Below are 13,023 nucleotides of genomic sequence, written 5' to 3' on the forward strand. Positions count from 1 at the left end.
GTAGTTTGGTTTGATATGGAAGGTTTGTCTGTAGTTTGGTTCGATATGGAATGTTTGTCTGTAGTTTGGTTCGATATGGAAGGTTTGTCTGTAGTTTGGTTCGATATGGAAGGTTTGTCTGTAGTTTGGTTCGATAAGGAAGATTTGTCTGTAGTTTGGTTTGATATGGAAGGTTTGTCTGTAGTTTGGTTCGATATGGAAGGTTTGTCTGTAGTTTGGTTCGATAAGGAAGGTTTGTCTGTATTTTGGTTCGATATGGAATGTTTGTCTGTAGTTTGGTTCGATAAGGAAGATTTGTCTGTATTTTGGTTTGATATGGAATGTTTGTCTGTAGTTTGCTTTGATATGGAAGGTTTGTCTGTAGTTTGGTTCGATATGGAATGTTTGTCTGTAGTTTGGTTCGATAAGGAAGATTTGTCTGTAGTTTGGTTTGATATGGAAGGTTTGTCTGTAGTTTGGTTCGATATGGAAGGTTTGTCTGTAGTTTGGTTCGATAAGGAAGGTTTGTCTGTATTTTGGTTCGATATGGAATGTTTGTCTGTAGTTTGGTTCGATAAGGAAGATTTGTCTGTATTTTGGTTTGATATGGAATGTTTGTCTGTAGTTTGCTTTGATATGGAAGGTTTGTCTGTAGTTTGGTTCGATATGGAAGGTTTGTCTGTAGTTTGGTTCGATAAGGAAGGTTTGTCTGTATTTTGGTTCGATATGGAATGTTTGTCTGTAGTTTGGTTCGATAAGGAAGATTTGTCTGTATTTTGGTTTGATATGGAATGTTTGTCTGTAGTTTGCTTTGATATGGAAGGTTTGTCTGTAGTTTGGTTCGATATGGAAGGTTTGTCTGTAGTTTGGTTCGATAAGGAAGGTTTGTCTGTATTTTGGTTCGATATGGAATGTTTGTCTGTAGTTTGGTTCGATAAGGAAGATTTGTCTGTATTTTGGTTTGATATGGAATGTTTGTCTTTAGTTTGCTTTGATATGGATGGGTTGTCTGTAAAGGGTGAAAAAGATTGAAAAAGGGTGAAAAATGGTGAAAGGAACACTGACTATAAACAATAACATTGGGCAATCACAGCAATGTAATACCGGTTTACCAATAGAGACATATCAGTCCTCAATTGGAAGACTGTGTAGCCAATGGAACCCTTTTGCCTATATAGTGCACTTCTACATGACCAGGGTCCATAAGGCTCTTGTCAAAAGTAGTGAACTAAATTGAGAATCGGGTGCCATTTGGGACACAGTCAAAAAATGAATATCTCTGGGGTTGCATGGCTTTAGAAGAGGATGTGGAAGAGGGAGAGGGAGAGGAAGAGGAACAAGAAGGGGAAGAGGGAGAAGAGCGGGAGAGGAAGAGAGAAAGGGAGATTGTTTTAGTACCAGGGAGACAGACACACAGGAGGAGAGGAATAGAAGCAGTCCATTTTCTTCACATCTCCCTCACTGCTCAGGAAGGGTGTCTCAGCGCAGTATGTAGAGGACTAGAGAGATACTAGAAACTAGAGGAATAGAAGCAGTCCATTTTCTTCACATCTCCCTCACTGCTCAGGAAGGGTGTCGCAGCGCAGTATGTAGAGGACTAGAGAGATACTAGAAACTAGAGGAATAGACAGCCTGTCCATCCTGAGGACTTGACTCATAATGGTCCGTCTCCCCGCCCCCTCACACCCTCCCTCCCACCGCCCTCCCTCCCCCGACCCTTCACCTCAGAGTCCTCAGAGTCCAATCAGCCAATCACAGCCGGGTCTGGTCTCATTAGAGCGGTCAGCCAATCAAAAGAGCAGAAAAGGTGGACAAACAGGAAATGGCTGCTGCTGCTGGCCCCGTGGTCGGTCGGAACACGGTGGTTGATGTCTGTCAGAACTCCGTCCGAACGACGGAGGGAAGAGGGAGAGAGAGACCAAGGCAAGTGCAGCCAGACAGCTTGTCATTACTGCAGTCGTACAGGTGTAGTGGTGGGAGCAGGGCCTTGGTAGAAATGGAAAGTGAAAATCCCTCACCTGTGCAGAGTGTCATGTTCTTCTTCTCTCCCTTCTGTGATAACAGGACCGACCTCCCGCCCGCCCACAAGCCGGCCCCTCCCCCGCCCAAAAAGAAGAGCAGCGATTTGAAGGGCCACTTGACATCCGATGACATCCAGGTAAGATCCTCCTCAATCTACCCACTCAGTGGCTGTGTCCCGAATGGCAAACTATTTCCTACACAGTGCACTATGAGCTCTGGGACCCTGGTCAAAAGTAGTGCTCTATATAGGGTATAGGGTGCAAATTTGGGACGGAACCCTTAAGCCTCTGCCTCTCCGCTTGATGTGTCTTGTTAGTCTGTCTGTCTGTCTGTCTGTCTGTCTGTCTGTCTGTCTGTCTGTCTGTCTGTCTGTCTGTCTGTCTGTCTGTCTGTCTGTCTGTCTGTCTGTCTGTCTGTCTGTCTGTCTGCCTGCCTGCCTGCCAGTCTGTCTGTCTGTCTGTCTGTCTGTCTGTCTGTCTGTCTGTCTGTCTGTCTGTCTGTCTGTCTGTCTGTCTGTCTGTCTGTCTGTCTGTCTGTCTGTCTGTCTGTCTGTCTGTCTGTCTGTCTGCCTGCCTGTCTGTCTGTCTGTCTGTCTGTCTGCCTGCCTGCCTGTCTGTCTGTCTGTCTGTCTGTCTGTCTGTCTGTCTGTGTTTTTCTGTCTGTCTGTGTTTTTCTGTCTGTCTGTGTTTTTCTGTCTGTCTGTGTTTTTCTGTCTGTCTGTGTTTTTCTGTCTGTCTATGTTTTTCTGTCTGTCTGTGTTTTTCTGTCTGTCTGTGTTTTTCTGTCTGTCTGTGTTTTTCTGTCTGTCTGTGTTTTTCTGTCTGTCTGTGTTTTTCTGTCTGTCTGTGTTTTTCTGTCTGTCTGTCTGTCTGTCTGTCTGGGTTTTTCTGTCATTACCTTTCTACTTTCTTTCATTTTCACGAAGGCGTTTCTTAAAGGCAGATTACTCTGATAGTGCCAATTAAATCAAACGTCTTGCAATTTGTTTTACTGACTGTCTGCACAAAATGGAATAGCAGGCAGAGAAAGCCAGACAGTCTGTTCATGTTGTGTTGTATAGAATACTTATGACACTATTATTATTATTATTCATTAATTTAGAATTATATAAAAGCCCCTTAGTTATTCTCATCTATTCTAACAGAACCTAACGAAAATACCCCTTAGATGTTAATTTAGAGTCCTCCAATCTTAGATGTTAATTTAGAGTCCTCCAATCTTAGATGTTAATTTAGAGTCCTCCAATCTTAGATATTAATTTAGAGTCCTCCAATCTTAGATATTAATTTAGAGTCCTCCAATCTTAGATGTTAATATAGAGTCCTCCAATCTTCTAAATGTAATTATTGGCAGAGAGTCACGTCATTGGAAACAATTATTTGTAGATATACTGTAGGCCGACCATAGGCGCAATGAGTCTCACCAGCGTTGAGTAATGTGCTGTTAAAAATGTTAGAAGTTAGATATTGAAGTTAGAAGCAAAAGCCTGCAACTATTTCAGCACCGTTTCACGCTGCTCCGAGACAAGCATGGGGACTGGTCTTGATAAATCAATGAGATTTTTATTTTCACCTAATCTCCGTTTGGGGTATTGGTTAGACAAGAAATAGAAACATGAGGGTGCAGAAATGTTATGCTCTTAGTGTAACCTTTATTTAACTAGGCAAGTCAGTTAAGAATAAACTATTATTTACAAGAACATCCTACTCCTTCCTCCCTGTCGGGAGGAACCCCGTTCTCCAGCGTATCCGGCGGGGGTTCTTTAGCTAAATAGGACTGTACTGCTGACTGTACTGCTGACTGTACTGCTGACTGTACTGCTGACTGTACTGCTGACTGTACTGCTGACTGTACTGCTGACCGTCACGTTGTACAGAGACATATTTTCCGTTCCATCCCAATGGACACCCAGAGGGTTTTTCGTTTTTTCTTGGAATAGATAAACCATAATGTTAATCAAATGAATTATCATACATGAAACCTGTTTTGAGCAGAAAATGTATTATAGTGATAAGGAAGGACAAGAAACATTTCTTAAACCCTGTCCTATGTAATACCACACAGTGACATAGTCAGTGTAACACCACACAGTGACATAGTCAGTGTAACACCACACAGTGACATAGTCAGTTTAATACCACACAGTGACATAGTCAGTTTAATACCACACAGTGACATAGTCAGTGTAACACCACACAGTGACATAGTCAGTGTAATACCACACAGTGACATAGTCAGTGTAAAACCACACAGTGACATAGTCAGTGTAATACCACACAGTGACATAGTCAGTGTAATACCACACAGTGACATAGTCAGTGTAACACCACACAGTGACATAGTCAGTGTAACACCACACAGTGACATAGTCAGTGTAATACCACACAGTGACATAGTCAGTGTAATACCACACAGTGACATAGTCAGTTTAATACCACACAGTGACATAGTCAGTGTAACACCACACAGTAACATAGTCAGTGTAACACCACACAGTGACATAGTCAGTTTAATACCACACAGTGACATAGTCAGTGTAATACCACACAGTGACATAGTCAGTGTAATACCACACAGTGACATAGTCAGTTTAATACCACACAGTGACATAGTCAGTGTAATACCACACAGTGACATAGTCAGTTTAATACCACACAGTGACATAGTCAGTGTAATACCACACAGTGACATAGTCAGTGTAACACCACACAGTGACATAGTCAGTGTAATACCACACAGTGACATAGTCAGTGTAATACCACACAGTGACATAGTCAGTTTAATACCACACAGTGACATAGTCAGTGTAATACCACACAGTGACATAGTCAGTGTAATACCACACAGTGACATAGTCAGTTTAATACCACACAGTGACATAGTCAGTGTAACACCACACAGTAACATAGTCAGTGTAACACCACATAGTGACATAGTCAGTTTAATACCACACAGTGACATAGTCAGTTTAATACCACACAGTGACATAGTCAGTGTAATACCACACAGTGACATAGTCAGTGTAATACCACACAGTGACATAGTCAGTTTAATACCACACAGTGACATAGTCAGTGTAATACCACACAGTGACATAGTCAGTTTAATACCACACAGTGACATAGTCAGTGTAATACCACACAGTGACATAGTCAGTTTAATACCACACAGTGACATAGTCAGTTTAATACCACACAGTGACATAGTCAGTTTAATACCACACAGTGACATAGTCAGTTTAATACCACACAGTGACATAGTCAGTTTAATACCACACAGTGACATAGTCCGTTTAATACCACACAGTGACATAGTCAGTGTAATACCACACAGTGACATAGACAGTTTAATACCACACAGTGACATAGTCAGTTTAATACCACACAGTGACATAGACAGTTTAATACAACACAGTGACATAGTCAGTTTAATACCACACAGTGACATAGTCAGTGTAAAACCACACAGTGACATAGTCAGTTTAATACCACACAGTGACATAGTCAGTTTAATACCACACAGTGACATAGTCAGTTTAATACCACACAGTGACATAGTCAGTTTAATACCACACAGTGACATAGTCAGTTTAATACCACACAGTGACATAGTCAGTTTAATACCACACAGTGACATAGTCAGTGTAATACCACACAGTGACATAGTCAGTTTAATACCACACAGTGACATAGTCAGTGTAACACCACACAGTAACATAGTCAGTGTAACACCACATAGTGACATAGTCAGTTTAATACCACACAGTGACATAGTCAGTTTAATACCACACAGTGACATAGTCAGTGTAATACCACACAGTGACATAGTCAGTGTAATACCACACAGTGACATAGTCAGTTTAATACCACACAGTGACATAGTCAGTGTAATACCACACAGTGACATAGTCAGTTTAATACCACACAGTGACATAGTCAGTGTAATACCACACAGTGACATAGTCAGTTTAATACCACACAGTGACATAGTCAGTTTAATACCACACAGTGACATAGTCAGTTTAATACCACACAGTGACATAGTCAGTTTAATACCACACAGTGACATAGTCAGTTTAATACCACACAGTGACATAGTCCGTTTAATACCACACAGTGACATAGTCAGTGTAATACCACACAGTGACATAGACAGTTTAATACCACACAGTGACATAGTCAGTTTAATACCACACAGTGACATAGACAGTTTAATACCACGCAGTGACATAGTCAGTTTAATACCACACAGTGACATAGTCAGTGTAAAACCACACACTGACATAGTCAGTTTAATACCACACAGTGACATAGTCAGTTTAATACCACACAGTGACATAGTCAGTTTAATACCACACAGTGACATAGTCAGTTTAATACCACACAGTGACATAGTCAGTTTAATACCACACAGTGACATAGTCAGTTTAATACCACACAGTGACATAGTCAGTTTAATACCACACAGTGACATAGTCAGTTTAATACATTCTGTCCTCCAAACTAAACACCATCACATTCTGTCCTCCAAACTAAACACCAACACATTCTGTCCTCTTCTCTTTTTCCCTCCAGCTCTCATTCTAAATATGATAGGATGTTGTTATCTTCTTTGTTACCTTTTAAATGTATTTACTTTCTTTTTTTCCATTCACAATGCAAGGCAGATGAAGACATTTATTTAGCCTGAAGAACCTTTGCTTTAATATCGGAGGTTTAGACAGCTATCAAAGGACACACGCCTGTGGAAATCTTTCACAACATGCTACTGTGTTGACAGTAAAATGACCTTATGATCCAGACGAAAAATACACTTCTGCATTCTAAGATCATGTTCCTTCTAATGTCACTGCAGTGTGATGGTCCATGTTCCTTCTACTGTCACTGCAGTGTGATGGTCCATGTTCCTTCTACTGTCACTGCAGTGTGATGGTCCATGTTCCTTCTAATGTCACTGCAGTGTGATGGTCCATGTTCCTTCTACTGTCACTGCAGTGTGATGGTCCATGTTCCTTCTACTGTCACTGCAGTGTGATGGTCCATGTTCCTTCTACTGTCACTGCAGTGTGATGGTCCATATTCCTTCTACTGTCACTGCAGTGTGATGGTCCATGTTTCTTCTACTGTCACTGCAGTGTGATGGTCCATGTTCCTTCTACTGTCACTGCAGTGTGATGGTCCATGTTCCTTCTACTGTCACTGCAGTGTGATGGTCCATGTTTCTTCTACTGTCACTGCAGTGTGATGGTCCATGTTCCTTCTACTGTCACTGCAGTGTGATGGTCCATGTTTCTTCTACTGTCACTGCAGTGTGATGGTCCATGTTCCTTCTACTGTCACTGCAGTGTGATGGTTCATGTTCCTTCTACTGTCACTGCAGTGTGATGGTCCATGTTCCTTCTACTGTCACTGCAGTGTGATGGTCCATGCAGTGAAACAACATGGCTTTGTTTTCTAACCATCTGCAGTGAAACCACATGGCTTTGTTATCTAACCATCTGCAGTGAAACAACATGGCTTTGTTATCTAACCATCTGCAGTGAAACAACATGGCTTTGTTAACTAACCATCTGCAGTGAAACAACATGGCTTTGTTATCTAACCATCTGCAGAGGAACGGCATGTCCTTGCTTGACACTGTCTCGATCTGTCCTAGTGAAGTTATTTATGGTCTGAGTGACTGTCTCTCCTAGTGACTTGATTTATGGTCTGAGTGACTGTCTCTCCTAGTGACGTTATTTATGGTCTGAGTGGCTATGTCTCTCCTAGTGACGTTATTTATGGTCTGAGTGGCTATGTCTCTCCTAGTGACGTTATTTATGTTCTGAGTTACTATGTCTCTCCTAGTGACGTTATTTATGGTCTGAGTTACTATGTCTCTCCTAGTGACGTTATTTATGGTCTGAGTGACTATGTCTCTCCTAGTGACTTTATTTATGGTCTGAGTGACTATGTCTCTCCTAGTGACTTTATTTATGGTCTGAGTGACTATGTCTCTCCTAGTGACTTTATTTATGGTCTGAGTGGATATGTCTCTCCTAGTGACTTTATTTATGTTCTGAGTGACTATGTCTCTCCTAGTGACGTTATTTATTGTCTGAGTGAATATGTCTGTCCTAGTGACTTTATTTATGGTCTGAGTGACTATGTCTCTCCTAGTGACTTTATTTATGGTCTGAGTGACTATGTCTCTCCTAGTGACTTTATTTATGGTCTGAGTGACTATGTCTCTCCTAGTGACGTTATTTATGGTCTGAGTGACTATGTCTCTCCCAGTGACTTTATTTATGGTCTGAGTGGCTATGTCTCTCCGAGTGACGTTATTTATGGTCTGAGTGGCTATGTCTCTCCTAGTGACTTTATTTATGTTCTGAGTGACTATGTCTCTCCTAGTGACTTTATTTATGGTCTGAGTGACTATGTCTCTCCTAGTGATTTTATTTATGGTCTGAGTGACTATGTCTCTCCTAGTGACTTTATTTATGGTCTGAGTGACTATGTCTCTCCTTGTGACTTTATTTATGGTCTGAGTGACTATGTCTCTCCTAGTGACGTTATTTATGGTGTGATTGGCTATGTCTGTCCTAGTGACTTTATTTATGGTCTGAGTGACTATGTCTCTCCCAGTGACTTTATTTATGGTCTGAGTGGCTATGTCTCTCCGAGTGACTTTATTTATGGTCTGAGTGGCTATGTCTCTCCTAGTGACTTTATTTATGATCTGAGTGGCTATGTCTCTCCTAGTGACTTTATTTATGGTCTGAGTGGCTATGTCTCTCCTAGTGACTTTATTTATGGTCTGAGTGGCTATGTCTCTCCTAGTGACTTTATTTATGGTCTGAGTGACTATGTCTGTCCTAGTGACTTTATTCATGGTCTGAGTGACTATGTCTGTCCTAGTGACTTTATTTATGGTCTGAGTGACTATGTCTCTCCCAGTGACTTTATTTATGGTCTGAGTGGCTATGTCTCTCCTAGTGACTTTATTTATGGTCTGAGTGGCTATGTCTCTCCTAGTGACTTTATTTATGATCTGAGTGGCTATGTCTCTCCTAGTGACTTTATTTATGGTCTGATTGGCTATGTCTCTCCTAGTGACTTTATTTATGGTCTGAGTGACTGTCTCTCCTAGTGACTTTATGTATGGTCTGAGTGACTATGTCTTTCCTAGTGACTTTATTTATGATCTGAGTGACTATGTCTCTCCTAGTGACTTTATTTGTGGTCTGAGTGACTATGTCTCTCCTAGTGACTGTATTTATGGTCTCAGTGACTATGTCTCTCCTAGTGACTTTATTTATGGTCTGAGTGACTATGTCTCTCCTAGTGACTTTATTTGTGGTCTGAGTGACTATGTCTCGCCTAGTGACTTTATTTATGGTCTCAGTGACTATGTCTCTCCTAGTGACTTTATTTATGGCCTGAGTGACTATGTCTCTCCTAGTGACGTTATTTATGGTCTGAGTGACTATGTCTCTCCTAGTGACTTTATTTATGGTCTGAGTGACTATGTCTCTCCTAGTGATTTTATTTATGGTCTGAGTGACTATGTTTCTCCTAGTGACTTTATTTATGGTCTCAGTGACTATGTCTTTCCTAGTGACTTTATTTATGGTCTGAGTGACTATGTCTCTCCTAGCGACTTTATTTATGGTCTGAGTGACTATGTCTCTCTGAGTGACTTTATTTATGTTGTCTCCATTTTTTCACCGTTCCACTCTGATCTGTGTCGTGTCTGAGCTGCATCAACATTTGACAAAGACATTTCATGTTTCTAAGAAAACACCACTTCTGAACAATACATTTGACAATGACGTCGTTCAGTGTGATTCCATAGTACGCTGTAAAACAGTGGAGAAACACACGGGTCACGTCCCAAATGACACCCTGTTGCCTGTGTTGTGCACTGCTCTGGAGTCTGAGCTGTGGTGTTTCCTGTAGGTGGTTCATCTGGACAAGGGTGAGGACATGCAGAAGCTTCCTCTCCAGCCTCCCTACTACGACATGGCGCCCTCCGAGTCAACCCCTTTCACTGACAAGCCGGTGAGTAGAGCCGCCTTAACCGAGGTGTACAGCTGTATAAGGCAGGTATACAGGGTACTGCAGAGCCACGTTGAACAGGTGTATAAGGCAGGTATACAGGGTACTGCAGAGCCACGTTGAACAGGTGTATAAGGCAGGTATACAGGGTACTGCAGAGCCACGTTGAACAGGTGTATAAGGCAGGTATACAGGGTACTGCAGAGCCACGTTGAACAGGTGTATAAGGCAGGTATACAGGGCACTGCAGAGCCATGTTGAACAGGTGTATAAGGCAGGTATACAGGGTACTGCAGAGTCACGTTGAACAGGTGTATAAGGCAGGTATACAGGGTACTGCAGAGCCACGTTGAACAGGTGTATAAGGCAGGTATACAGGGTACTGCAGAGCCATGTTGAACAGGTGTATAAGGCAGGTACACAGGGTACTGCAGAGCCACGTTGAACAGGTGTATAAGGCAGGTATACAGGGTACTGCAGAGCCACGTTGAACAGGTGTATAAGGCAGGTATACAGGGCACTGCAGAGCCATGTTGAACAGGTGTATAAGGCAGGTATACAGGGTACTGCAGAGTCACGTTGAACAGGTGTATAAGGCAGGTATACAGGGTACTGCAGAGCCACGTTGAACAGGTGTATAAGGCAGGTATACAGGGTACTGCAGAGCCATGTTGAACAGGTGTATAAGGCAGGTACACAGGGTACTGCAGAGCCACGTTGAACAGGTGTATAAGGCAGGTATACAGGGTACTGCAGAGCCACGTTGAACAGGTGTATAAGGCAGGTATACAGGGTACTGCAGAGCCATGTTGAACAGGTGTATAAGGCAGGTATACAGGGTACTGCAGAGCCACGTTGAACAGGTGTATAAGGCAGGTATACAGGGTACTGTAGAGCCATGTTGAACAGGTGTATAAGGCAGGTATACAGGGTACTGCAGAGCCATGCTGAACAGGTGTATAAGGCAGGTATACAGGGTACTGTAGAGCCATGTTGAACAGGTGTATAAGGCAGGTATACAGGGTACTGCAGAGCCATGCTGAACAGGTGTATAAGGCAGGTATACAGGGTACTGCCAGCTTTTACCTTAGCCTCTGGATCTATTAGGCCAGTGTACTGGGGGCTACCTGGCCCAAATCTGCCTCTCTCTGAGCAGGTGTAGTACCAGGGTAGGCCAAGGGGCTACCTCTCTCCCTCTCCCTCTATCTCTTCCTCTCTACCTCTACCTCTCCACATCTCTACCTCTCTACCTCTACCTCTCTACCTCAACCGCTCTACCTCTAGCTCTACCTCTACCTCTACCTCTATCTCTATCTCTATTTCTAACTCAATCTCTATCTCTACCTCTCTACGTCTCCACCTCTCTACCTCTCTAACTCTACGTTTCTACCTCTACCAATCAAAACTTTTAGAACACCTACTCATTCAAGGGTTTTTCTTTATTTTTTACTCTTTTCTACATTGTAGAATAATAGTGAAAACATCAAAACTGTGAAATAACACATATGGAATCATGTTTTAACAAATAAAGTGTTCAACAAATCAAAATATATTTTAAATTTGAGATTCTTCAAAGTAGCCACCCTTTGCCTTGATGACAGCTTTGCACACGCTTGGCATTCTCTCAACCAGCTTCATGAGCTAGTCACCTGCAATGTATTTCAAATAACAGGTGAGCCTTCTTAAAAGTTAACTTGTGGAATTTATTTCCTTCAGAATGTGTTTGAGCCAATCAGTTGTGTTGTGACAAGGTAGGGGGGTATACAGAAGATAGCCATATTTGGTAAAAGACTAAGTCCATATTATGGTAAGAACAGCTCAAATACGCAGAGAAACGACAGTCCATCATTACTTTAAGACATGAAGGTCAGTCAATATGGAAAATTTCAAAAACATTGAAAGTTTCTTCAAGTCCAGTCGCAATAACCATCAAGCGCTATGATGAAACTGGCTCTCATGAGGACCGCCACAGGAAAGGAAGACCCAGAGTTACCTCTGCTGCAGAGGATAAGTTCATTAGAGTTACCAGCCTCAGAAATTGCAGTCCAAATAAAAGCTTTACAGAGTTCAAGTAACAGACACATCTCAACATCAACTGTTCAGAGGAGACTGCGTGAATCAGGCCTTCATGGTCGAATTGCTGCAAAGAAACAACTACTAAAGAACACCAATAATAAGAAGAGACTTGATTGAGCCAAGAAACACGAGCAATGGACATTAGATCGGCGGAAATGTGTCCTTTGGTCTGGAGTCCGAATTTGAGATTTTTGGTTCCAACCGCCGTGTGTTTGTGAGACGCGGTGGGGGAGAACGGGTTTATCTCCGCATGTCTATTTACCACTGTGAAGCATGGAGGAGGTGTGATGGTGTGGGGGTGCTTTGCTGGTAACACTTAACCAGCATGGCTACCACAGCAATCTGCAAAGAAACACCATCCCATCTGGTTTGGGCTTAGTGGGACTATCATTTAATTTTTAAACAGAACAATGACCCGACACACCTCCAGGCTGTGTAAGGGCTATTTTACCAAGAAGGAGAGTGATGGAGTGCTGTGTCAGATGACCTGGCCTCCACAATCACCCGACCTCAACACCAACTGAGATGGTTTGGCATGAGTTGGATTGCAGAGTGAAGGAAAAGCAGCCAACAAGTGCTAAGCATACGTGGGAACTCCTTCAAGACTGTTGGAAAAGCATTCCAGGTGAAGCTGGTTGAGAGAATGCCAACAGTGTCCAAAGCTGTCATCAAGGCAATAGGGCTACTTTAAAAAATCTCAAATATAAAATATATATATCTCTACCTCTACCTCTCCACCTCTCTCATTATCTCTATACGCTATCTCTATCTATACTTCTATGTCTACTTCTATCTCTACCTCTACCTCCCTGCCTCTACCTCTCAACAAATACCTCTACCTCTATCTCTACCTCTATCTCTACCTGTATCTCTACCTGTATCTCTATCTCTACTTCTATCTCTATCT

At 42.2% G+C, this 13,023-nt stretch overlaps 1 protein-coding gene across 2 annotated transcripts in view; it reads left to right on the forward strand.

Annotated features, from left to right (window-relative positions):
• The window catches only part of LOC139549546 (nectin 1b-like), a 735,897-nt gene that overhangs the window by 667,670 nt on the left and 55,204 nt on the right, over window positions 1–13,023 (forward strand). For both annotated transcript variants that reach the window (XM_071360154.1, XM_071360156.1), the window contains exons 7-8: window positions 2,044–2,137; window positions 9,942–10,043. In XM_071360154.1, coding sequence (XP_071216255.1) covers window positions 2,044–2,137; window positions 9,942–10,043 — 196 coding nt within the window. The remainder of the gene's footprint in view (window positions 1–2,043; window positions 2,138–9,941; window positions 10,044–13,023) is intronic.

Source organism: Salvelinus alpinus, chromosome 22 (assembly GCF_045679555.1).
Source record: "Salvelinus alpinus chromosome 22, SLU_Salpinus.1, whole genome shotgun sequence".
Taxonomy (NCBI): domain Eukaryota; kingdom Metazoa; phylum Chordata; class Actinopteri; order Salmoniformes; family Salmonidae; genus Salvelinus; species Salvelinus alpinus.